Here is a 26,657-nt window from a genome sequence, read left to right on the forward strand (position 1 = left end):
ACAGATACTCTCTGTGGATTCCTGCCATTCACCTGCCCACTGACTCACCATCGACACTCTGCTGCTCACCTTGGATCTTCCCAGAACCCTGTTCCAAGGACTGTTCTCCTGCACTAACAAGTAAGACCGCAACTTGTCCACTCACTTTATTTTGGCAATTCTCTGACTGAGACCAACTTTATCTAATACTCTCTTTCTCCTTTTCTACAGATACTGCCCCAGTACTCCCTACTGCCTGTCACTGAACTCTCTTCATTTGTAAGTAAACATTATAAAACTCTCAGTTGTAGTCACAGTCTGCTCTTTGGGTACAAAAAAAGTTCAAATCATGATAGAAAAACGACTCCGGTGATGGCAGTTTCAGTCTTTCTGTGACACAATGACTGATCCGGACATGACTATCTCACAAATCTAAAATAGCCTCCGACTGACGTTTATGGTTCCAAGATGGTGAATACGATTGGGTTCCACTGATGGCCCAGTTTGTGACATGTCAAAGATTATTGCATTATATGTGAACTGTATTAATTGCATGAAATAAATGTTATCATATCATGGAAAAGTCATTTAAGATAAACACATGTGAAGTTCAATTTACATGTAAGCACCTACTACAATCTAGTCTAGACTGAGTAAACTGCTGTATAGAAGGACTTTATATATTCTTCCTACTTATAGTTTTCTCTGTATGTGCAAATCCACTTGCTCAGAAACATCATACACGAAGATGAGAGAGGGTACATATCATCCTTCTCGGCTCCTCTAATAGAAATAAAAGCATCCCCAGACTTTCATTGAGGAAGTGGGGATATTCTGTCAACTGGTTTATTCATGGTAACATGGAGACTCAATTGTGAGATGTCAAAACTTCATGCAAATAACCAGAACTGTAGGGGAATGTGATTTTGAGAGTAGCTTTCTTCCTTTTTCATGCTTTTGTTGAAAAAATATTTTTGCATGTTACATAAAGCAAATAGAGGTCCTTATAAAGGGTGAATTGTTCACAAGGGTGATTTGTATGGAATGAAATGGGTAATTTTATAAATAAGAAATCAATTTAATTGTAACTTTTATGTGAGATCTGCCATTTACCACTATTCAAACTGATGATTAACTATGTAAACTCCCCATGGCATAGATATCCATAATAACTACCATTGAAAAACACAAACAATATCAAAGACAGAAAACGATCTTCTAAACTAAAGGAACAATTGGTGCCATAAAGCAGTATGTCAGCAGTAGACACTACTGCTGACATACTGCTTTATGGAACATTACTTAACGAATGAACACCACATTTGCAAAAGATATTTTGCAGCTTTTCTCGCCCCAAGACAGCTGGGATTGGCTCCAGCCCCCCCACGACCCTGAAAAGGATAAGCGGCAGAGAATGGATGGATGGATGTTGCAGCTTTGATGAAGATGTTGTACAGCTCTTTCTAACATCTATCTACCCTTGCTATGATGGCAGAATGGAGAAAACTCCCCTCCATGGCCGACTGCAGTGACGATACCCTCTGAAGAGACAAGTGGACCCACTTTATCCCACCAAATGCACAATTACACATTATTACAGAGCCACTGTCATTATAACAGAACCAGGTCACTAGCGTTCAGTGATGGTGTGACTGCTAATGGTATGATACATTTTGAAGTGTACAGGGCTGTGCTCTCTGCTCTTATTCAGATGAATACTGAAAAATGCAACCCTGAATGGACAGCACGTCACAGTACAAATAGATAATAATCGAAAGCGTACTGCAAAAGCAACCCAAGAGTTTCTCAAGGCAATGAGAAAGGAGATTCTTCAATGGCCAAGTCGGTCACCTGAACTGAACCCAATGAGGCATGCTTTTTAGTTTACTGAAGAGAAAACAGAAGGGAGAGAGACCCACAAACAAGCTGCAGCCAAAGGTGGCTGCAGTTAAGGCCTGGCAAAGCATCTCAAGGGAGGATACACAGCGTTTGGTGTCCATGGTTCAACACTTCAAGCAGTCATTACTCAAAACAATTCTTTAAGTTGTGATGTCAGTTTTTCCACTTACTTTTGTGTCTCTGAAAATGTGACACTATGTATTTCCAAAACAGTTATTGACATACTATACAGTTTAAAATCCACTCAATCTGTACAGAAGCAATAAAAAACAAAACAACAACAAAATGTGATTGTCCATTTGCTTACGGCCCTGACTATATGTTGACCAACTGGCACCCATATTTCCTACACTACTTCCTGGGCAAAAATCATACCAGTTCACACTGTAATTGCACACGACACTTTGAGACAAATTTTGAGTGTAGCTGTCAAACTCAGCAGCTATTGCAAGCTTCTTTGTTTTGCTAACAAATATATACTTTTTAATCTTTGTGCCACGTCAGCATCAACAGGAAGTATTTACTTGTCATTTGTTATCCTGACCCTAACCTGTGAAACCTTTTGCATACAATGTGACTATCAAAGAATTTTAACTAAACTATGTGAGAAATATTTGTATAATTCCAGGAGAGAAAGATTTTTAAATCTTTATTTTGTTGCGAACTTTGAAAGTGTTTTATTACATGGTGACCACTGACATTAATGTTCACTCAGGTAACGCTTCTAAATAACTACTCAAACAATGACTTCCTCCTTCACCAAGAGAATAGAAACTCTTCCCATGAGCTGTTACATCAGAGGTAAAGTTGATACGTTTGAATCGTCACCACGATGTCACAGAAACTCAGGACTGATCATTCCTGAGTATCACAAGCTTGAGTGAAGCCAATTTGTATGCGTGTTTGAATTAAGTAATGCATGTGTGTTTAACCCCCGGGTTATCCATGATCCTCCTGGGCTGAGAATCCTTGCGCAAGTGGCGAAGTAATTGAAAGGGAAATCGTTGACCCCAGGAAGCTTGGGGCCGACCCCCAGCTGAACTCAACCCCGGATAAGACGTCTGGGTTTTCCGTAGAAGCCCTTCAACTTCTTTCCTCATCCTGAACTCAATCTGTGCCCTCCCTCCTTTCCCCAGATTCCTCAACACATGCCCCCCCCCCCCCCCACCACCACCACCACCACCCCACCACCACCACTAGATAATTAAGATGTAGAAAGCCTCAACCAACCTCACCCTTCCCTGCCATCCTCATCCTCTCATCTTTATCAGTTAAATTGAAACTGTCCTTGAACTTGTAAAGACCCCAGCTAATTAGCGGGGTGTATACCTCTCTACCTCCCTCATTATTCCTGTCTTGCCATCACTGTGCTCTCAACCTTTTTTTTGGTTCCACTTTTCTTGGGAAATCTCAGAGTTTAGCTCCTGGTAATTTTTTTCTAGCGTGAAAAATCACAGCAGCTGACGGCAGACTGTCAGGAGGTTGGGAGCGGTTCGGCAAGTAGGGAGGGAACAAGATTGAACCAGATTGCTTGTACTTTAGTTTGGAGAATAATGGAAATCTTTGCAGCTATTCCTCAGCAAACAGACAGGGAAAAGAAGAAGTGAAAGATTCAGCAGGGCATGTTTATCTTTCTGAGAGCACGATAAGGGAGTTTTCTATCACCCCAACAACAGAAATGCAGTGCTTCACAAAGCGGCCAGCTGACAGTGTGGTGTAGGTGCGCGTGGCATTGTGTGTGTCAGACAGAGTGAGAACGAGTGTGAAGTACAACAGAGACACAAAATGCAGCAGAGAACAAAATTAATTGGCTGTAAATCACACATCTGTTTCCTGCCTTTCAGATCATCAGATCTCTCATCAGGAGGAAGCAAATGTGACAGACGGAGAGTAAAAAGCCACTCGTATTTTCTGAGGTTTTAGGTCAAAGTACTTCTGGACTGCAGCATGTATCAAAATGACAAATGTGGCAAAATTCCTCTCCAATATAGTTTGCTTAATTTTAGAAATCCAGACAATGTACGCCGGAAATATTTAAAGTGCCATGCCACGGTTTGACTGGATTTTCTTAAAGCACATTTTTTAAACCACATCAAAATAAACATGACCATCCTCCACATCGATAACTGGGGTTAAAAGGCAAAACTGCTCAGGTTTGTTCAAGTGATAAAGATTTTAAAAAACTATTTCTCTCATCTGCGGAAAGACAAATTTCCATTTTCTGAACCAAATTTTCAGTGTCCTGAACCCATTTATTAAATAAGTCACTTTTTAGATAAGCCTTGAACAAGTTTCACCTGTTAAGACACTGAAATATTTAATGTTTTTATAGAACTTTAAACACATTCTCACTCATTCAAAACATTTTTTTCCTTGAGTTTTATTCACTTGAGTTCATAGTGGTAATCACACTTAGTGCCAATGATTCAATGAAAGCCAGGTCAGCACTGGCTGAAGGGGTGGAGATTAATAATTGCAATTGTAAGAGGCTGAAGAAAGAAAGAAAAAACCCAGTGACAGTTCTTTGAGATGAAACTGAGCTACTGCAGTAGAACATGTTTTTATTCATGGTTTGACAGCCCGTTACTTTAAGGTCTGTGAACTTTATCTAATGGGTTAAAGCTTTGCCAAAAGAGTAGCCGATTCAATAAATTAGCTCGGTGGTGGTGATGATTTGATCCAGAGAATATAAGTTGGCACTGCAACAAATCAGAAAAAGTGTAAGTTAACTGAGGAATGAATCTGCAAATCCATAGAGGTGCAGGGAGGACATGTGTGGGAGGAGGAAAATGGTCTAAAGTTTTTCATGAGTAGAGATTTGGACATTAATCTCATTTTTATGGCGAAAAAAGAACTAAATACAAACAGCGTCCAGGACAGAAAGAACTGTGTTGTCTGCGTGTTGGACTGTAGCCTCAGGTTTATACTGTTAACTGGTAACTATGAGACAATGTGTTTGATATCATTTAATGGAATAACAATAAAGAAATGTAACCGCCAGTGCAAGTAATTACTTTTTCTGGTGAGTAATGTGTTGTATTATTTAGAGAAAAGTAATGAGTAATGTGTAATCCATTACTCTTCTTGAGTAACTATACCAACACTGATAAACAGTTTGATACAACAGTAAACAGAAGCGATAAGGCAGAGTGCTTGATAAACCACCGACTGTCTGTACCTCAGTCCACCGATCTCCAAAACATGCCCTGAAAGGACAGATAACATGACTGATATATCACTTCTTCATTAGGAAAAATAACAAGCAAAGACAAAGTGATAAAAAAAATCCAGGCTGGTGATAACTTCTCCTTATTTATTGCTAATTGTGTTTCCAATCAGGATGTCATGGGGTCACGCAGTCAAACAGCTCAGCCTCTGCTAACTCTGCGGCAATTATTTCTTCCCTGATCCACATTCTTTGATTTATCCAATTCTTTACACTCCCTTTCTCTCTTTAATCTCAATTTCTTTTGTTTGTCTCCGTCCATTTACTGTTTCCAAAGAAGCTGCCATCTGAGTGGCCGGGAGATCAGAGAAGCTGTTGTTAAGCAGAATAAAAGCGTTTGTTAAAGCAGTCGTTTCTAAGCTGCCGTCTACACCTTGCGGGTTTATTCTCACAGAAGTTGGACGTCCTGTACCATGAAATCTATATCAGTCTATTCATAATGTGTGATATGAAAGAGAATGGATGCTGAAAAAGATAACAGAGAGAATCAAAGGCTGACTCACAGATATGTAGAGAGGAAAGGAGTTGAAAGGAGGGGTTAATGTGTGCTCATGACTGTAGCATAAACACACATGCTGTCGCAGGGAGTCTGCTGTGCTGATGAATAATACGTCCTGCTCAGTTTCCACATCTCATACAAGTTTCCAACCAAGTATGCTCCAGGCTTCAGACCACACAAGCAAACAAAGTGTTGTTGAACTGATCGACGTCTTAATGAAAAATAAAAAGAAGACTGAGGCAAAAATGACACAAGTTCTGTTTCTCACTGTAACCTATCAGTATGTCCCCTCTTTTTGTCCTTATTTGTATTTTCCTCCAAGCACCCATGCTTATTTACATAGACCTCCATCCATGTGGTTACAATGAAATAACCTCAGATGCCCTGTTCACCCTTATATTCCATTTGTAGTTTTGACTAATCCTGTAAAATCTGCAAAAACATAATCAAAATAAACAGTAATAGCAAAGCATGAACACCTTGATTGACACTAATGTGGCAGCTGTTACAATGAATTGAATTAATTTTTAATGTAGGTGGGTGGCTGAACTGGATTTTTCCCCATTATATGAAACAGACAATTTAGCTAAAAAGCAGAAAATCTAACGGAACTTTATTAACTAGGAAATTGCTGCAGTTCCCCTTAGTTTGCATGAATGTCTGCAAACTCTCCCGATTCACTCACCAAGCTGTAGTGCAATGTGAACCATGAACACAGAGCATCTGCCTTCAGAGTAAAAGTTGTGGCTTCATCTTTTACACTGGTCTCCATTTCAAATTTGTGTCACACTTTTTGCGGTTGGAAGGGAGAGGAATGAAGGTCTGCAGCAGCAAGACAGAACGTGTGTGAATGAGAGAGAGAGACAGGTATAACAGTGAGGAGCAAGGAGCAGAGCTAATAAAGGCTGATGAGTTCAAATGTGCACAAGAGAAGTGAAGAAGAGAGTGCAGAGAGGTGGAGAGGAAGGAGTTTCAGGGGGGATTTGTGACAGCATGGACAAGTTAAGAAATGAGTACATCAGAGGAACAGCACAGGTTTGGAGACAAAGTTAGAGAAGCAAAGGCAAGATGGTTTGGACATGTGCAGAGACGAGATTGTGGATATTATTGGACAAAGGATGTTGAATGTTGCAGGAAAAGAGAAAGACAAAGGACGTTTTTCTGAAAAATGTCATGACAGACGACATGCAAGCACCCTCCTCTGGTGTGACAGATGAGGGTGTGTAAAGGCAGATGACCTGCTAAGAGAAAGAGTTCAATACGACTTGGAGAGTAGTTGGAAAGTGTTTACAGGCAAGTTGGTGTTTTACATCCAACCTTTTGGCAGTCGCTGTAATCAGCTTTTTTTGGCAGCACCATACAGTTGTGGTCAGAAGGTTACATACAATTTGGGGCTTTAATCATTTCTTGAAACTGTTCTTTTTCCCCGGGGGACTGATTGTACAGCATACATCTTAAATCACTTTAGAAAACAAGAATCAGGGGCACACGTTTTCATTTACTTTGGATTTTCTCTAATCCACACAGGGTCAAAAGTATAGATTCATAAATTATAGATTCATAAATCTGTTTAGTAATGAGGGAACATTTGGGCATTAAGAAGGGAGCCAGCAGCAACAAATGTAATGTGTACAATTAGCAGTACGAGCTGTGTAACTAATGAAGATCCTGTGATGCAACTGCTGGAAATAGTGAGCAGCAGTACTCTGGCAGTTGTGCCTGTGAGCCGTGACTGTTCAGAAGTGTCATATATATGTCTGCATGACAGTTATTAACTGTGTTCAATATTTAGACAATGTGTTAGCTTGTTCCATTTTTACTGCAAAAGTTGGATAATGGAACAATGTGTTGCTTTGCTGTACTAAACTGGATTGCACATCTTTACTGGCTACTAAAATCCACAGATTATTGCCATGCCCTGTGTAAAATACTAACACACTATCTGTCAGACTTCTGCACTTAACGGCCAGACTATACTAATAATATTTTACCCCACTCCACAACCTGCATTAAAGCAGACACAAGTTTTTAGAAGAGAAATGAAAAAAAAAAGAAAAGACAAAGGAGACACAGCTGATGAATGGTGTCTTCCTTGAGAGATCTAATTTCAGATTAGTATATTTGATGGAGCTGTGGACAGCCAAAGAATGGCAGAGGGAGGGGAAACAAAAAGAGACGCTGAAGACTAAGAATAAGTGGAGTCTGCTGGCTGGCTAATACTGTGTGTGTATGCGTGTGTGTGAGCATGTATGTGTATGTGGAAGCTCATTGGTGGCATTTCCAGGCTTAATGCTGGGCTCTATGTGAAGTAACAGGTCTGAATATTAACTCAGTGGAAATATCAGGTTCTGCCCCGCACCTTTCTGCTTCTCATACTATCAGCCACACAACCATAACAGACTTAATAACTCCTGTGTGCGCATCTATGTGTGTGCGTGTGTGTGGGTGTGGGTGTCTGTGGGCTCTTTGACAGCGATAACCTATCTGGAATAGGAGTGTTAATTGGTTTGGGATCAGTAGGGGAAATGGTCTAATTGCTATTAATATCTATTCTGAGATGCAATTTTTACCAGATTCTGTGCGCAGCTGTGTGCAAAAATATTCAAACAAACGTGAATTTGTTATACAATCGTTTTTCCAAAGAATGTATGAAAAAAGTATCTACAGTGGCAGCGTCCACGGCAGAGGTCCACAGCAGTGTCAGCTTATGGTCTCAGTTCACTACTGCAGCCAGCAGGAGAACAGTTCCATCTTTGATGATATCCGTTTCACAAAGTGCTTTTGCATATTTGTCACACCTAAATGATTCAGATCAGACAAATTTTAATATTAGACAAAAATACCCCGAGTTCAGTTTTATATGCCACACCCAGGCCTGGCCTAGTTACTGCCAGACCTGTTGTATTAAAAAATCTCTTAAACGGAACTTGTCTGTGTAATTAGATTGACCCTTCGCCCCACAAGTGCATCAGCCCTCTGGGCAAATGCCGGGAATGCCAGATTGCCAGACCAGCCACGCCCGGAGATGTATCTGGATTTGTCTGTGCATACATTTTCATGTTTCTCATCCTTCCAAACTCATTTATTGTTTGTTCTATACAAACAAGAAATAAATGTTAATAAAGCAAAATTAATTTTCAAGCCAGCTGACCAGGAGCAAAACACTGTGTGAGAATAATGTTTTGGCAAACAGCGCCTGGGTAATAAGGGGAACTTATGAGCTAGACAGGCCTCCAATAAGTGGATAAATACATTAGATTTTAGAATGAGCAACTATTAGTTTTTGTTAGTATTAAAATTATTATCATTTTCTCAAAAAGCCTTTTTTTTAAAGCTAAAGGTAAATCACATTTATTACTAATGAACTTAGAAAAAGAATATCACAGTGAACAAATTCTTAAATAAAACAGAGCAGTTATATTAGCTCCTTTTCATCCTTTCTATGCTAACGAGAGAAGAATCCAACATGTGTTTGTGAGAAGAATGTTTTATATGTTCTGTTTTCCAGGTCAGAGGGTAACGCTAACCCTAACACATTTTAGAGAAAGACTAAATAGAATATTTTTATCTGAATAGTTTTTGTTGTGTATCAGTTAGAATTATTATTTAATGGCAACATGTGAGAGAAAATCAAACAGGGTTAGGGATAGGGTTCTGGTTCTGGTCAGGGTCATCAATGATGACAACTTCGATATCACAGGGTCAATCACAGGCTAAAAGAGCAGCTACTGGTTTACTTTTTCTCAAGTGAAAATTGAGATAATACAGTACAGAAAATTCATATTTGTGTAGCTTGTCAGAGAGTGAGTTTCACTGGAACAGTCAAGATGATTTCTTCCAACAGTTAGCATTTTTAAAGCTATCAAAAATGCCTCATACATGTTCAGAAACTGCTGAAGGACTTGAAAAACCATTGCAACATACATGACCAGTCGAAAGCTTTAGAACACCCCAATTTTTCATTTTTTTCACTGAAAATCATGCAGTTTAATGCCTGATTGCACTCTGAAATTAAAGCATAGTACAAATAAGTAACTGGAGTTAAAAAAGAAATCATGAAATCAATTTATAGACCAAAATGTATTTTAAACATCTGACTCATCAAAGGTAATCTGATGGGCTTGAACCCATATTTGGGTCATTATCTTGCTGTAGGATGAACCCCTGACAAACTAGACGCACATACCAGAGGGTACTGCATGGTGCTGCAAAACGCTGAGGTAGCCGTTTTGGTTCAGAGTGCCTCACTCTGCACAAGTCACCGACCCTGGATCCAGCAAAACAGCCCCAGACAATCACACTTCCTGATGGTGATGATGCCACACACTGTGGAACCATCCTTTCGCCAACTCGACGCCTTATAACGATCCTGTGTGATGAACCGAAGATTTAAAAGTTTGATTCATCTGTCCATGATACCATCTTCCAGTCTTCAGTAGTCCAATCGCAGTGTTTCATGGCCCAGGCAAGCCTCTTTGTCTTACTCTGACGTCTGGCCTTCTTGCTGCAACTCATCCTGTCAAACCTGCAGCTCGAAGTCTTCTTTTCACAGTTGAAACTGAGACTTGCTACTACGACCACTATTAAGCTGTGCTTGAAGCTGTTGTCCTGTCACCTATCACACAAGCTGTTAACTCTCAGAAACTTGTCCTCTGATTCAGTTGTGGCTTTGGGTCTGCCAGATCTTCCTGTCAGAGTTTGTTTCTGAATGCCTTTTGATGATGAAGGAAACTGTACTCACTGACACCTTTACTTTCTTTGCAATTTCTCTGTAGGAAAGACCTACATTTTTAAGTATTATGATGGTCCGTGTCTCTTCCATTGTTAATTGCCTTTTTCTCGCCATTTTTGTAGCAACACACTACTTTCTGCAGTACAGTACTGTTCAACTGATGCTCACGAGGGTATGGTACCACAGTGTGTTCCAACACTGCTTTTATGCAGACAGAGGAGGTTGTAAGTAATCCAGAAAATTTGGAACACTTGTAGGAATTAGTAGCTTCAAGGCTTGATCAAACGCTATTGCTGCAGAACAGCTTTAAATTTTTACCCATTTTGTGTTTCCTGAAAAAGGTCTTTTTGTATAATTCTGAAATGTACATTATTTTTTGGTAACTTTACCTTCCCCCGTTACATTTGTACCATTTCAAGCTATTCATTGGACTTGAATGACTTGAATTGCAATAAATAACTGGAAAAATTGGGGTCTTATAAAAATTTGGGGGCAGCACTGTTGCCACACAGCAAGAAGGTCCTGAGTTCAATTCCACCATCAGGCCGGGGTCTTTCTGTGGATGCGGGAGTGAGTGTGAGTGCGAGTGGCTGTCTGTCTCTGTGTGTTGGCCCTGCGACAGCCTGGCGACCTGTCCAGGGTGTACCCCACCTCTCGCCCTATGACAGCTGGGATAGGCTCCAGCGCCCCCCACAACCCTGAAAAGGATTAGCGGAAGCAAATGGATGGATAAAAATTTTGACTGTTAGTCGATATGACTCCAAAAGGTATTTCCTGAATACATTGCACAACAAACTCATCTTCCACCAGGTTCATTGGCACTCCATTTAAGGCCAGCCTTAGGGGTATGGGCAGGCTTTGGGTTAGGTTAACATGCATCTAATTTCATAGAAAAGGACACCAAATGGAAAAACCTTTCACTTAGGGTAAGGTTAAATTGAATGTTTGAGACTTCATTAAGAAGGTACCAGCTTCTACGTTCTAAAAACTGTGGCTGAAAGAAAACCCAACCTCTTTTTTTAAGTTATTTTAATGCATTAAATGGGTTTAGGTATGCTAGCAAAGTGTTTTCTGTCTAGAAAACACAAACTAAATGTAGAAGCAAAAAGAAAGAAAAAATTAAGCTTCCACTGGTGCAACAGGAGAATGCTTTGACTCTCAGATCATTTCACTCTGAACAGATGATCCCTGCTGCACCTGTTAAAGCCAGCAACACAATGGTGGCATCCTGGGGAGCCTGAGCTACTCAAACACCTGGGCATTCAAACCACGAGAGGGTCTTTACCAGTGATCCAGCACCTGTGGAACATCATTGCCTTCGCCTGACATCTTTATTAAGAGAAATATTTCCAAAGAGCTGCTGCAGAGGTGAGTAAGCTCCACCACCATCCAGCAGCAGTTTTGCTGAATTGTAGGATGCTACTGTCTCGTGGGAGGTTGTCGAGCCAATTACACTGTAGCGGATGGTCATCGAGAGGGTAGCAGAGATAGTTCAAAGACAAGCTAAAGGTGTCTTAAGGAAGTATGCAATCAGGCCTGGAGAATAGTCCTGCTGATGGCAGCAGAAAAGCACCCAGAGGGTTAGTTTTCTCATTGAGAAAAGCAATTCTAAACTAATTTAACTGTAATATCATCAATTAAGTCATAACACAGTACAGTGAAATACATTTTTTATGAGAAGCCTTTTCCTGTTTCAATATAAATAAGCAGGAGCTTAATAACTTGAATTACCAATTGATTTACTTATTATTATGATTAAAATGTGGTTAAATGAGTTGCAATCATTAAAAGTTTAGCATTAGCATTTTAAGAACAGATTTTCACTTTTAGTCGATTTTTTGATCAAATGAATGGGAATAAAAGATAAAGCTATGTCAGTGACACTGCTGGATATGTATGGTAGTGTTTCTGTTTTAATGCATTGGCACCAGCTCTTATACAACTTTCCTCTTCTGCCCTCAAAACTTTAAATTGCATCTTGTCCTGCTTAAGAAGCTTCAATTACACTCTGGTGAAAAACAGTTAGTGTTATAAGTTAGTGCTCATTTTAACTTTTCTCTCTATTTTAATGTTAATCAATTCAGCTTCAGGAAAACCTCTGAAGCAGCTGTAAACTCACAAGACAAGGCAAGAGCACTAACGGTTGGATTACACGTTTACGCTACACTTTGAGTCTGCTAGCATTCCCTGTTACTGAAACAGAGAAATGCAATGAAAAAGCTAATACTATAGTACATTTGGTGTGTATACAAGAAGATACGTACAGGGTGTGACCTGGCAGAGGGGATGTCCCTGGCTCTTCTAAATTATTTGGTCGCAGCAGATGGCCGCCCCTTCCTGAGCCTGGAGGTTTTTTCCTGTTATAAGGGAGGTTTTCCCTCCCACTGTCGCCAAAGTGCTTACTCATAGGGGGTCATATGACTGTTGGGTTTTTCTCCAAATGTATTATTGTAGGGTCTACCTTACAATATAAAGAGCTTTGAGGTGACTGTTGTAGGGCTTTTCTCAGTTTTTGACCAATAAATCATCTAGCTGACTTTGAAGTACTTGATGGATGTAACCAAATTTTTAATGGATTGTTAACAAATTATTAACAGAATTCATTCAAAACTGAAAGACATGAAAACATTACCAAGAAAAGAATCCCTTTGGCAGAGGTAATTATCCATCCATTCATTGTGCTCATCTATATTTCATATTAAATACTAAAGTTAGGTGTCAGCCCTGGAAAAATGTGAAATCGAGGTAGCATGTTGCATCTGCCATGTTACAAAGCATTTCATCTGTTGCACCGTTGCGTGTCATTGGATCACCACGGTCTGCAAGAGGAAACCATGAGGCTGAGAATACTGTGCATATTCATTTTATTTTATATGTTATAAATATTCTTGAAATGCACTTATAGATTGTTTAAGGGTTTGTAACTTTTTATTTTATACACCTCTGACCCATTTGGGCATCCTTTAAAGACCTCTAGTGGTCTTTCAAGTCACTTGTATGTACTACACCAATGCATGCATGTTTACCGGTTCCTACAGGCTTTCTTCTTGTGCTGGAGAGCACCTACTCTGGTGTAGGAGCTACAGCACCCTCATAAAAGACAGGGTGTTGAACTTTGAACTTTAAACGGCAGGAAGGATTTCCTCCAGAAGTTATAACTATGGAAAGTTCAAAAGTGCCTACTGGGTACTTTTTTCCAACTACCACAACAATTATATAGCCAGCTACAGTGAGACAGTGTATGCTATTCCGCTCTATGCCAGGGTTTGAATATTGAATCCTAGAAACAGAAACTAAAACAGAAATGTATGGTTGGTGTAAACTGCCCAGCTGTTCTACTCAGCCACATGTCACCAAGTGGAAGGTGCTGTGAAAAACAAGTATGTAAATGTCAATGTGCAATGTGTGTGTGTGTGTTCATGTGCATGTGTGGTGCATGCGTGTGAAGAAAACAAACACAAGGAAAAGGAGAAATAATAAGTAATGGCAACAGAGTGTTGGTTTTTGACACTTCAGCTCATCACTTGCTCATACACATCATGGCTTTCCTGGCTGAAGTTAATCACACTCGCTCTCTGCCTCGCTCTCAGACACACACACACCTACACACAGACACTGTACTGTCAGCTGTATCGATTGTGGGGTGGCCGGCGGATGAACCTGTCATGGCCAACATAGACCGGACTGGAGGATAATGAAGTCTTCCTGCCCTATTTGACAAGCTCCAAGAGAGTGTGTTAGAGATTGAACGAATGTCTGTGTGTGTGTGTGTGTGTGTGTGTGTGTGTGTGTGTGTGTGTGTGTGTGTGCGTGCGTGCGTGTGTGTGTGTGTGTGTGTTTGAGAGAGAGAGAAGGCAAAACAGAGAAAGATGCTCCTGGGACAGCCCAGAGGCGTCCTAACATTGCCTGAATAAATTGGATGGAAAGAAGCCCCTTGAGTTGAAGACGTGATCTGTCATGATGTCATCTAAACGAGACTTGCAATGGGAGCGGTCAGGGTGCTAATAAAGACATAACCCCTCAACACACACGTGCGTGTGCAAATGCATCCCCACATATGCACGCACACACTCACAGACACATCGATTGAAGAGTAAGTGCGAGCTGACATTCCCCAGCTATTTTGCTGGGAACATTTTAATCCGGCTGTAACAGTGCTAAAATATTCTACTCACCTCTTGCTGTCTCTCTCCATCATTTCCCTCCATCTCTCCGTGTTTCTAGAAGCAAAACTTTAGTCTTGTTAACTAATTTACTGCCTTACTTATATAATAAGGTTATTTAATATTTGTTATGAAAAATCCTATCTCCATTTAATGACTGTAAAGAACTTAGTGTCAGTTAAGCCAATTTGTAAGAACAATCTGTCTTATACACCAACCCTTTGCAACATTAAAACTTCTGACAGATGAAGGAAATTGAAACTATCCAGATCTCCACCTGAGCTAAACAGTGAACAGAGACGCCATGAAATTCACAAGATTCAAGAGATCTCCTGCCAGACAGTGGAGGATACCCCCAGAGGTCGTGTGTCAGTACCCCAGAAGCTGTTTAGCTCCACAAAGGAAACACAGTCAGGTGGTTTTCATTTTGTGTCTTAATGGTTTGTTTATACAATCTTATTTTTATTTTCGTTTTTAAAGTTGTTCCAGGAGACAAAATTTGATGTTCACGTTCAAACGGATTCCAAGGCAAACCTTAAAGTAACTACTGTTTATTTTTTATTAGTATTTATCTGTAAGTATTAAGAATGTTCACAGAACCACAAGGTCACCCACCATGCAACCACCCGACAGAATTATAACGGTCGCCTTTCAGCCACCAGCTACTGCTGCTTGTTGTGTACACGTACGTGTAGGTTTCTGTTTGAACTTTACCTCCCTTCCTAACATCTGATTTAATTAAACCAAATTCAATCCAATTTGATTTGCACACAGCACCAATTCAGCAGCAGTGAAGCTTACATCTTAAACTGAAGAGCCTACATTAACAGAGCGAAAACTCCAACAATCACGTGACCGCCTGTGAGCAAGCACTTGGCAAAAGTGGGGAGGAAAAGCTCCCTTTAAACAGGAAGAAACCTCTGGCAGAGGTCTTCCTACATTCAGTTTTTTCTTCCAATAAAAAGATGCATCCTCTGTTGGGTTAACATCAGGTGACTTAAAGGAAATGATGAATATCACATTTTCTTGCAGTGAGAAACTCTTGGGTTGCTTTTGCAGCATGCTGTGGGTCGTTATCCATTTGTAATGTAAAACACTGTTTGATCAGTTTTTCCAGCACTTGGCTAAAGCAGAGTGCCAGGAGGAAGGGTTAGAAAGAGAGGACCCAAAGGCCCATTTCAGACAGAGCTTGACATGCCCCCTTTTAAATCTGGAAACAGAGGTTGACGGGCAATTTGAGCTGATGAAGAATTTCAGTGAAGATTGTTCAAAAACACATTTTACAGGAAATTAAAAGAAAAAATATTTCACATGTCAACAGTTATACCATTTAAGCAGATATCATGCATCATTCGTACATAATTTAAGGCACCAAATCAAAGGGAATGAATCTGACTGTTGGCGCTGCATACGGCAAATGTCTGCATCCAATCTCTAGCCCTCCGCCTAAAAATGACTCCACATTCAGGAAACCGCACAACGACAGCTTTAATCCATCTTCCTCTGGCATGGACTTGACACTTATTCCTCCTGTGTTCCCTGTGGGCAACCTCTCTATTTCTCCCTCTCACCTTTGCCTTTTTCACTCACTCTTAGTGACACGTGTGTCCCTTCCTGAACAACACTTCAAGATAAAAATAACATAATTGAGCCAGCAGACTATCAGCAGATCCATGCTTAATGCATTTGTTATGTCACAGTACATTCACACAATACTGCTGAATCCAAACTTCTCACCCACTTTGTGAGTCAAACACAGTGCGACTGTTCATGTAGGAGTCACGCTCTGTGCAGTAACAACAGCTTTTTGTGACACAGTCCTTCTGCTGCACTTGTATTTTCTCTAAACTAAGAACATCAGAAAGCTGCTGTGCCCAGAACCGGATGCTGCTGGCATGGCACATCCATAACACTGTAAACTGTCAGGATGGCAAAAAACGACCTTATCCTGTATACGTGCTGCATGTGTGTGCGTGAGAATGTGTGTATGGAAGTGTGACAGAGAGACAGGGAGAGTTAGAAAGTGTCAAAATATACTTATCAAAGAACCCACGAGGTCTCACTAATCTTTTCCTCTCTTACACTGTGTCTCAGTTAAAAGTCAAGCCGGACTATGAATACACATATTATTATTACCATAACATTATCATCATCAGATATTAAAGCAGAAGGTTTGGATATCTTAGTTTGTATTAAATTTGAAGGAGTGCAGGCTCTGGTTTAGCTCACTGGGAAAAGGCGGCCACATGCTGCTTGGCGCAGAGCGGCCGGCCCGGGTTCTGCGACCAGCTCTGTCCCGCATGTCTACCCCCTCTCTCTCCCTCTGCTTTCCTGTCACTCTTCACTGCACTATACAACAAAGCTGAGAAGGTCAAAAACAGTTACAGTTACAAACAAATATTAAGAACAAAGTGCTGCACAACACCAGCAACAGTATTGCCAAGAAGCACAGTAATGCACAAATGAAGCACATCTCTTGTCATCGCGATTTTATCGACATATTATATATTAAAAAGTCACAGACAGTTTGCAAAGTTACTACCCCTGTACCTCTACTCTGATGTTAGTAACTCCACAGAGACGTCCTTCTCCTCACACACAAGGTCTTGTGCTTCTCATGATGCACTAAGAATTTCTTCTTCATTCTCCTCTTTTCACTCTGCGTGCTTATTCACCTCTCTGCATTGAATCATTAGTTATTATTAATCTCTGGCTCTCTTCCACAGGATGTCTTTTGTTGTCTCTTCCTCTGCTCACCCCCAACTGCTGCAGCTCCCTGAGCCTGGTTCTGCTGGAGGTTTCTTCCTGTTAAAAGGGAGTTTTTCCTTCCCACTGCTGCCAAATGCTTGCCTCATTGTTGGGGTTTTCCCTCTGTTATTGTAGGGTCTCAACTTTACAACATAAAGCTTCTTGAGTCAAAGAATATAGTCCCTCAACTTTTTCTAGCCACAAACATAGCCCATATTTACCAGCTCATGGTGGCAACAATCAGTTCATAAAACTACAACACGAAGCAAAACATTTATGGTTTATGACACTACAGTGCTCAGTCAGTCAGTTGATGTAAACTGTTGATCTCAATTTTACAATCTAGGCACCACTGGAAGCTCATATGCAAGAACACTGAGCTCTGAGATTGTCTGCCACTTACTAAAATAAGTTTGGTCGGCTTTCCTTTGAAAATCTCATGTCGCAGGCTTGTGCATTCAACTGTTTATCAAAGAATCTGATAATATATATAATGATAGTAATGCAGTCAAAAATTACATGTTAGTATTGATGATTTAATGAAGACAGTTTTGTATCAAAGCAGCCCTTATTCTAGGATTATGAGCGATACATTAGTCACTGCTCATCCAGTCTGACATGAGTACAGTAATCCATTATGATGCATACTCATGCTTGAGGCAGGTCTTCATCTACACCACAGGTGGAGCTGATCAGAAAAAAAAATCACTTCTTTCTGGCAAGAACAAGACAAGAAGAAATTTAAGCAGGGAACAAAATTTTCTGAAGAAGGTGTCTTCTTATTTCACCGTTGCAGCAGTACCCCCACTGTGTGTCCTGACTGCACGAGATGCTAATATATCATAGAAACACCTATAAAGTCGTGGCATGCTTTCACATTATTGCCTACAAAAACTCAGGTGTCCACGTCTACTCAGTTTGTCTAACAAGAATGACATCAAAGTGCACCGTGAGCCAGCAGTCGCTTGTGGCACAGCCCACCGTTTCCAAGAACAACCGTGAGCACCAACCGGTGTCAGGAGTGTGAATCACCTAACATTTTCAGTGCTTCTCCTGCCATAGGGTTAGGGTTAGCCTAACTCTAACATACCATACATATACCATGTGATTCCTGTGCTGAGGTACAATTGATCAAATCGCACCACCACTTGCGCTCATGCTCACAGTTAACCTTAGCCCACCTATTGTAAACAGCTGTGCATCAGGACCTCTAAATTCTTTATCATTTATTGAGCCATACTGTATATTTATTCTGGTGCAGTCCTAGCGAGGAGACTCAAACCATTAAACATAGGTACTTTTCTGGTTTTCACTCACCATGGCTGAAAAAACCTGAAAGCAGAAGCTGACCCGCAGCAGCAGTAAGCACTGCTGCTGCTTCAATAGCTTTGCTGAGGAATCATTTTGAATGCATCATTATCAAGCTCAAAACATACACACTCTACTGTAGCACTTACTGCTCTGAGTATATCAAACCTCCCACACGGAAGACAGCAGCTCCTTACTTACATTAAACAAGCCTAGCTTTTTCTGTGCCCAGACTCACAAATGACAAAATCCAGCTGGAGGCCATCAGTGGTGAAAATACAAACAACCTTAATTCTATGTATGCACAGTAATGTATAGTTGATAGATTTGTGTGGCAATATGAGTCTTGAATATTTAATGCCAGCATGCCAGAAATACCAAGCGCTGGATACGCTCTTGATCTCAGGTAACTTGTGTATTTATCCAGCTACAAACATTAGTTTTGTCTTACACAAACGAGCCGTCAGAGAAATGCAGAGCTTCTCTCAATGTCAAAAAATGAAGAGGAAATGCCAAACTAGAGAAGTTGCATCCTCCAACCTGTGGATCCTCGATACGTTTGAGGTATCACATCCCACCAAATGCCAAATGCAAAACAGTTAGAAAAGTTGAAGAGGGAAAAATGTCAGTGGTATGTAAGACCATCCCAGTTTTTAGGGTTGTCTCATTGTTGTTGTTAATGTCATTAACACCAAAGCAGCTGAAACTGTTAAAGAGCACCCTCTGCTACCAAACTGACCCGATCAATATCCCAGAAGTTTGATTGACTTGGTCAAGTGTTTCCTTCATTTTTTCAAGTTGAGTATTACTGTTATATTATAAGGCTTTTTGTAATTCAAGGCATGATTTTCAGAAACACAAAATTATAATTAAAAGATCAGAAGAATTTTTAATCACACGTGCAAATGGGTCAGTACAGTCAATGGAGTGAGCAGCTGAAATGGGCTGGAACAATCCACAACAAAATCCCAACACTGTCAGTTAACAAGTAATTAAATGTGATAGACAGTTTAATACTTAATGATAGCAAGCAAGTTCATTCTCCGTCAGCTGCAGGCTGCCACGGTTTCCAGCTGATGCCATGAAGTTACTCATCAAGCCTGAAAGTGATGTCACCCTACTGCACAATCTGCACGCACACACCCTTTCCTTCGTCTCATCCCCATCAGGTGGGGAAGGGCAGCGAGCATAAACTGAATTACTTTTTCTTCAGTGGCAAAAAAAACCCCTCAGCAAATATCATCAAACACACAAGATGTTTCTGTGCGACTTGGCCAACTGCCTCACTAGCCTAAAGGTGCAGTAGCAGTATTTAAGGGGAAAAAAATACGTGTGATAACTTCACTCTCAGAGATGGAGAAAGATGTGAGAAACTGCAGACAGTAGAGGAAGGTGAGAGATGACTTTTAAAGGTACAGACTGCTCAGCAAGTGATATTTGATAAACTGGAAACCTAAAGCTTACATGTACTTACTCTTTGTATTTCTTTTAAAGTCGGGCAAAATCGTGATCTGTTCATGATGAGTTGGAGAAACAACAACAAATACAACTATTTCACCTAATTCAAATGGGACATAAAATGAATAATAAGGACACTGGTTTGCTGTGGTGTCCAGTCATCATAATTTGGATTAAATGTAGGAGAGTAACAAGTCGTCACTTTGAACTGTGGATGCTCTTTGGAAAAACTGCAGATTTCCACCTTTAAACTAGCTTGCAAGGTTGGGAAGCTGCTAGGACGGATGCAACATCTGCTTATATATTGTAGACTGGAACCTCAGAGCCAGCAGCCACACGGGTCAGCTGATCCAGCCCGTCCGCGAAAAAAACAAATTAAAATAGTTCATAACACAAAGTACTGTGTGACCTATTTCTAAATGAGTCTTTTCCCTGTGCTACACACCTACCCAATAACTTCAGATTCCCTCATCTTCCAAATCCCATTTTAATCCCTGAATACAGTATATTAAAATAACAGCTAGCCAACAGTACAGCATGTAATGACTATGTTGTGATATTTTAATGTCTGTGAATCTTTGGGGAGGGTTTGTATTTATGTTTTTGCTTTGTTGCAACTTCATTTCCACTGAGGAAACTATTTTTATTAAAAGGATTTGTCTAGATAAGACTTAAAAATTTATGTGTTACCACAATTATTATTCTAATAATAATAATTATTGTTGTTATTATTTTGTTTTTCCACTGTTTTTTGGAGAAGCTGTCTGCAGGGGAGATACAAACATTACTTTTTATTGCACAAAAGGCAACGAGTGTGATGGTGAAAAGCAAAGTATATCCAGGCTATATGTGCATTATAGTGATAACAGCACAGACAGCATGTTAACACAAAGTTAGCCATGAACCCAGAGAGATGTTAAACCTAACAACCAACAGGTAACACAAAGCAGTAGGCTGCAGCCTCCGTTTCTACCTGTTTAATTTCTGAAGTAGATTCGCCCCAATGATCACTTTAAAGTCTCTTTATGCTGGTTTTCAACTTTGCTCTGTGCTGTCGGCTTTGTATAAAATGGGATTTGTGTTACTGTATGGAACTGTTGGGTAATTATGAGACAATGTGTTTTGTAATGAGAAAGTAATGTAACTAGCAGTGTAACAAATTACTTTCTCCGGCATGTAATCAGTGATTTTGCAAAGTAGTTTCTTTTATTTATGATTCATAACCTTAACCTACAGGTCGTGTTTGCTGTGCATGAATGGATATAAATGGCCTGAGCTCCCCCCAAAAAGTTCAAATGAATTCACACCATCTGTGTTTTCATTGACAATCATGTAATCATAGTGTATGTAGCCTGACTACAGCGCCACAAAGCTGAACTCCTACTCTACATCTACTCTGCCAAGTGTTTGTTCTGCAGGAGCAGCGAGGAAAGAAAATCTCTCTCATCAAATTATGAGTGAATATTTCCTGCATATTGAACCAATTAAATGAAACACTACAGGCTGAGTTTATGTAATCTAGATGTTAGAACATGGACCTGTCAGGATGGAGGAGACTCACTTCTCACGCTGGTATCACGCCGAAGGAGTGATTTCACTCAAAGCTCTAATCCAATTCTTCCAGCTCTTTTCTCAGGACTTGAAAGACAATCCATCTGTTCCTCCTGGCCGCCGTTCAATCACACCGCCTTCTGTTGTGTGGGCCGGAGGTGAGTTAAATGTTTCTAGCACTTCGCTGACAGCCGAGGGAGTCAGGGACACGGTGGCATCTCTCTGCTATAAAGATCGCGGCTGGAGTCCTAATTCATCACCCCAGGCATCATCATGTGGCATTACAATATGCTAATGCGGCGACGCCGTGCCCTCGCTCTCACCTCGTTCTCTCTTTCATCTTTTTCTCTCCTCCCTGTCTCCCTGGGGGCTGAGCCACCTCCACCCCAAATCCCACTCTGCAATACGCACCTTGCTGCCAGTATGTGCAGGGGGCTTAAGAGTGATGTCAAAGCCAATGTTGGAATTAGGTGAGTGCTGTGTGTAGTTGTCTGACTGCAAATGACGAACATGTAATTAGCCTTTCGTGTCAGAGTTACAACTGGATCGCGTTTAATAAGAACAGGCTTCCCCACCAACTGGAAAATCACCTCACATGCTTTCAAATGGGAAAAAATAGAAATAACTTGCAAACAGGTATTTTTGGGGTTTAAATTTATGGACTTGGGATTAAGCGCAGACGCAGTACAAAACGACTGCCCTGCAAACATGCCGGTATCAGATGTCATTCTTACCCCATGTGATGGATATGTTAGCCAGCCCCAGTCTCCTGAGATTGTAGTCGTGTCCAGTAGATTCACTGCAAAAGAGAGAGAAGAGAACAACACACCGGAGGAGGTAAGTGGTGAACTTTAAATGATTGTTTTTCCTCATCCTGCCCCATCCATCCTGTCCTTCATAACTATCCTCTGTGTGCACTGGCACCCGACAGAGCACCCCACATACACACATACACCTGTCTGACAGGTGTGACTGATGAGCCGGGACGGTCATCACGGCAACTCTAAGCCAGGTGTCACATCCGTGATGTCACCTTGACCTGTTTCACCCATCACGGCACCTCAGAACCTCAGTGGTATGAGCTCAGAATAGAACAGGACACGAAACACTGCTTTTCAGAGTGGAATAGAAACACTGCATTAACTTGTTTGTTTATATGGGTGAAAACCACCAATCAGAATGCTCCATTTTCATATGTGTTTTAAGTCAGGAAAGAAGTGGCATGTAAAAGGCAAGTACCAAACACCAGCATGTAACACATGGGACGGACATACAGAAGGTTAACAAGAGTGCAAAACAGTTTGACAAAACATTACGGCAAAGTGTCACTCCAAGCAGGCGGCGACCAATCAGACACTGTTTGCCTGTCTCTATTTTTCATGGTACTTTTGTTTATTGCTTGTTGGCTGGAAGTTTCAAGGGCAGCACAGTGGTGCAGTGTGAACATGCCTCACAGCAAGGCTGTGGTTTCAGACCTTTCTGGGGCCTTTCTGTGTGGGTTTCCTCCCACAGTCCAGACATGTACATGCTAGGCTGACTGGTGCTTCAGTATTGGCCGTAGGTAAGGATGTAGGGTGCGTGAATTTGGCTTACAGCGCAAACCACTTTTGTTTGGTCAGTAAAAGTAAAAATACCAGTCCAGTACTGCAGTATTATTTGGGCATTTAAGTGCAGATTTGTTCTGTTTGAAGCCAATTATGTCAGACTGACTAACACTTAACTTATCTTTAGCTTTGTTACAGCAAAAAAACTGAACTGAGAAGTTTTTTTTCTCTTACCTGGTAGTTAAGCATTTGGTGCATGTGTTTTTTCCCTGTTTGTTTGCTTGTTTGTTTAATTGTTTTTGGTTTTTAAATGAGCCCAACCTGAAATAGCTAACACATAGCTGAACTCTTTTTTACCATCATAAGTGTTGTTCAAATGACTGTAACTCCATTATGCTCATTGTTTTAGAAAGTTGAGAAGACGAGCTGTACGGGATATTCGGTGTGTCACAGTAACACAAAGCATTCACAAAGTACTGCTGTCTGAACACGGGCAGCATAATCAGCTCCACCTTGCTTTTGGCAAATGGCAAACCACGTTCCCATAACTCCTCGATCATTTTGGGCTAGAGAGAAAATTCAAATAGGAAGCCCGAGCTAAATGTTAAAATAAAAGTAAAAAAAAAAAAGGTTTTAGAGAAAGTCGTGTCACAGAAATAGCAGCAATTTTATAAATATTTAATATAAACATAATTTAATAACTATAATTATATAATAATTCAATTTGGTAGCACTATATAATACAGCCCAGGACCAACCCAGTAAGCTTGTTTGGTCATCAAGCTTTTAAAAAGTGCAAACAGCTAACTTATGACATTTTAGAATTTGAAAATAAAAACCTCCATTTACTGTGAATGACCTGTAGCAGCATCTTCATGGAGACCCACGCGCTTGAGTCATGTTCACTTCAAATGGAAGTTAAAGTATTTTCAGCTCACACAGACTTGTCCTTCTTCCTATAATTTCTGTATGTTTTGTGTCTTTATCCGATACAGCTGCATCTAAAATTCACTCCACATTCGATCAAAACACATCTGAGTGACAGGACTTTACAAGATGGGATGGACAGCTGAGGAAAAATCGCATCTTGGTGAACTATTAATCAGAGGTGTGGACTCGAGTCACATGACTTGGACTCGAGTCAGACTCGAGTCATTAATTTTATGACTTTAGACTTGACTTGAAAAAATGTTCTAAGACTTGTGACTTGACTTGGACTTTTACACCAATGACTTGGGACTTGAATTGGACTTGAACCGGTTTACTTGAAAAGACTTGATATTTTACCCCAAATATAAAATTTAACATGCATATTATATAGAGATTGAAAATGTGACGTCATTCACGGGTAGAACCGCAAAGGATTCTGGGAACTCGTGGCAAGCGGTACTAGCGCACGCAGGCTTTCAATTAAAATCAGTCACACAGCGATAAAAAGAAACACAAAAATGTCAAGAAGCTGTTGTATTATTAACTGCAATAGCCGGTCGCATGACAGCCACGGGAAGCCGACGGGTAAAGAGATCGGTTGTTATCGGATTACGTCGTTGAAGAGAAATTGTTCAGCCATGTTTCCGAAGTAACAAAGAGGCGACTGGATTGCAGCCATTCAAAGATCAAATATAACGTCCTAGAACACTCCAGCTCACAGGTTAGTCTGCTCCAAGCATTTACACAAAGGTCAGTCTGCTGTTGTAGTTAATGCGTCATTTTTCTTAACATAATTGGTGATATAGGTTACAAGCAAGTCTGGCGCTGAACAGAAATTGTCGCGCTATGCTCCTTTATTTATTGCGCATAAATAGTGAATTGTCCTGACACAATATTGCGTTTCGCTTCTGTTATTATGGTACATTGACAAAAACATATACTTTTATTCACAGGATAAAACAGGTTTTTTGTATCACTAATTGCCCAGTACGATTACAGCATACAGTATTATTGTCACTGCTACATTTCTGTGATGCTACCAGAAATTATTTCCACTACTAATTAATTACCGTTGAGCTCAAAGGTCCTATTAATAAACGGTTAAGGAATGTATATTTATGACGACGATTTGTGAGACTGGTAAACTTATGATACGTACGATGGTCTTTCGTTCTACACGGTGCATTTCAAGGTCCTGCACCCATCCGTCGGTAAACTGTACCTGGGCTTGTTGCAGTGACCGGAAGTTGCTAAACTTCATGAGTGTATGCACTCACTCCAAGAACCGTATAATTATAAATATGCATATAAATATGCTAAGATGAGATAGCTGACTTCATCTAACTAGCAAATGTTTTCCAGGCTACATTGGTGATACAGTTTTTTTTAATGTATATGATATTTTTGTCATGCGATTTTAAAGCTGGTCCTACAACCGCATCCAAGAATAACATGCAGCGTATCTCAGAACTGTCGGTGAAAATTATTCTTGGAGCTAGGTTTAATTGAGCTGCATTTTAAAGAGGTGCAATTTCACAATTTGTGTATATTTTCTAAGTTCACTATTTTGTATGTGTTGAGAAAAACACAGATTTTAAAATTACATGGTCTAATATTTACATTTAGCATATAACTGCAACATTATTTTTTCGTTTGTTTTTTTTAAAGACTCGAAAGGACTTGAAATTCAAAGTTTCAGACTTGTGACTTGACTCGGACTTTTACACCAGTGACTTGAGACTCGACTCTGACTTGCCTGACATTACTTGAGACTTGACTTGAGACTTGAGGATAAAGACTTGAGACTTACTTGAGACTTGCAAAACAATGACTTGGTCCCACCTCTGCTATTAATTCTACACAGCAGCAGTGTCCATACAGTCTGCTCAAGCAGGTATGTGTGTGTATGTGCGTGTATCTCACCCCTCCAGCACTTCCAGCTAATATGATCTCTGCCCCAAGGCTGCTTGTCAAGCAGCCAAGTGCTGTTCCCCATATTAGAATGAGTTTAACAAAACACTTCACACTTCTTAGCTTTCGGTCTCTCATCTTCATCTCTCTGCTTGACACTTGCTCTCTTCCTGTCTCTCTTGCTACCGTATGCAACCGTTTTGCCTCAAAGCAGCAAGCGAACTGCCAAGGCCTGGCCTCCTCCCCCTCAGCTGGCTGAGTTCATGCTTTTTACTCATACGGATAATTTTTCAGAAAACAACCGTGAGGTGATCTCTGTGGTTTCCTTGGAAAATGCTGCAAAGTGAAAGTTCAGAAATGATGACACTGACTGTTCAGAAGTTGCGCTTTTGTGCATTTGCATGTTTTGTAGATGGCAGTCTGCCGGCAAAAAGGAAATGATGACATTTACATATCTTCCTCTGTGATAGTTCATGAGTAACTATGATGTCTGAAAACTAGAAAAGCACCACAGAGAGACATTTCATGCACAGGAAGAGATGCGCAGACATTGATTGACGATAAGTGACAGGAAAAAAGCTGATGCGCGTAATGAGCACTTAAAGCGTCTGCACAGCTACGGTACACTTACACAGGTGTTTTCTCTTCTGCCTGATTAGATGTCCTCTCAGAACTGTGCGAGCACTTTGTGCTTGACTGACGTCTGGCT

At 40.5% G+C, this 26,657-nt stretch overlaps 1 protein-coding gene across 1 annotated transcript in view; it reads right to left on the reverse strand.

The window, feature by feature from the left end:
* epha8 (eph receptor A8) overlaps positions 1-26,657 on the reverse strand; it is a 147,670-nt gene that overhangs the window by 88,531 nt on the left and 32,482 nt on the right. The window contains exon 2 of the mRNA XM_080892017.1: positions 22,298-22,362. Coding sequence (XP_080748143.1) covers positions 22,298-22,362 — 65 coding nt within the window. The remainder of the gene's footprint in view (positions 1-22,297; positions 22,363-26,657) is intronic.

This window comes from Rhamphochromis sp. 'chilingali' (assembly GCF_963969265.1).
Source record: "Rhamphochromis sp. 'chilingali' genome assembly, chromosome: 9".
NCBI classification, from domain to species: domain Eukaryota; kingdom Metazoa; phylum Chordata; class Actinopteri; order Cichliformes; family Cichlidae; genus Rhamphochromis; species Rhamphochromis sp. 'chilingali'.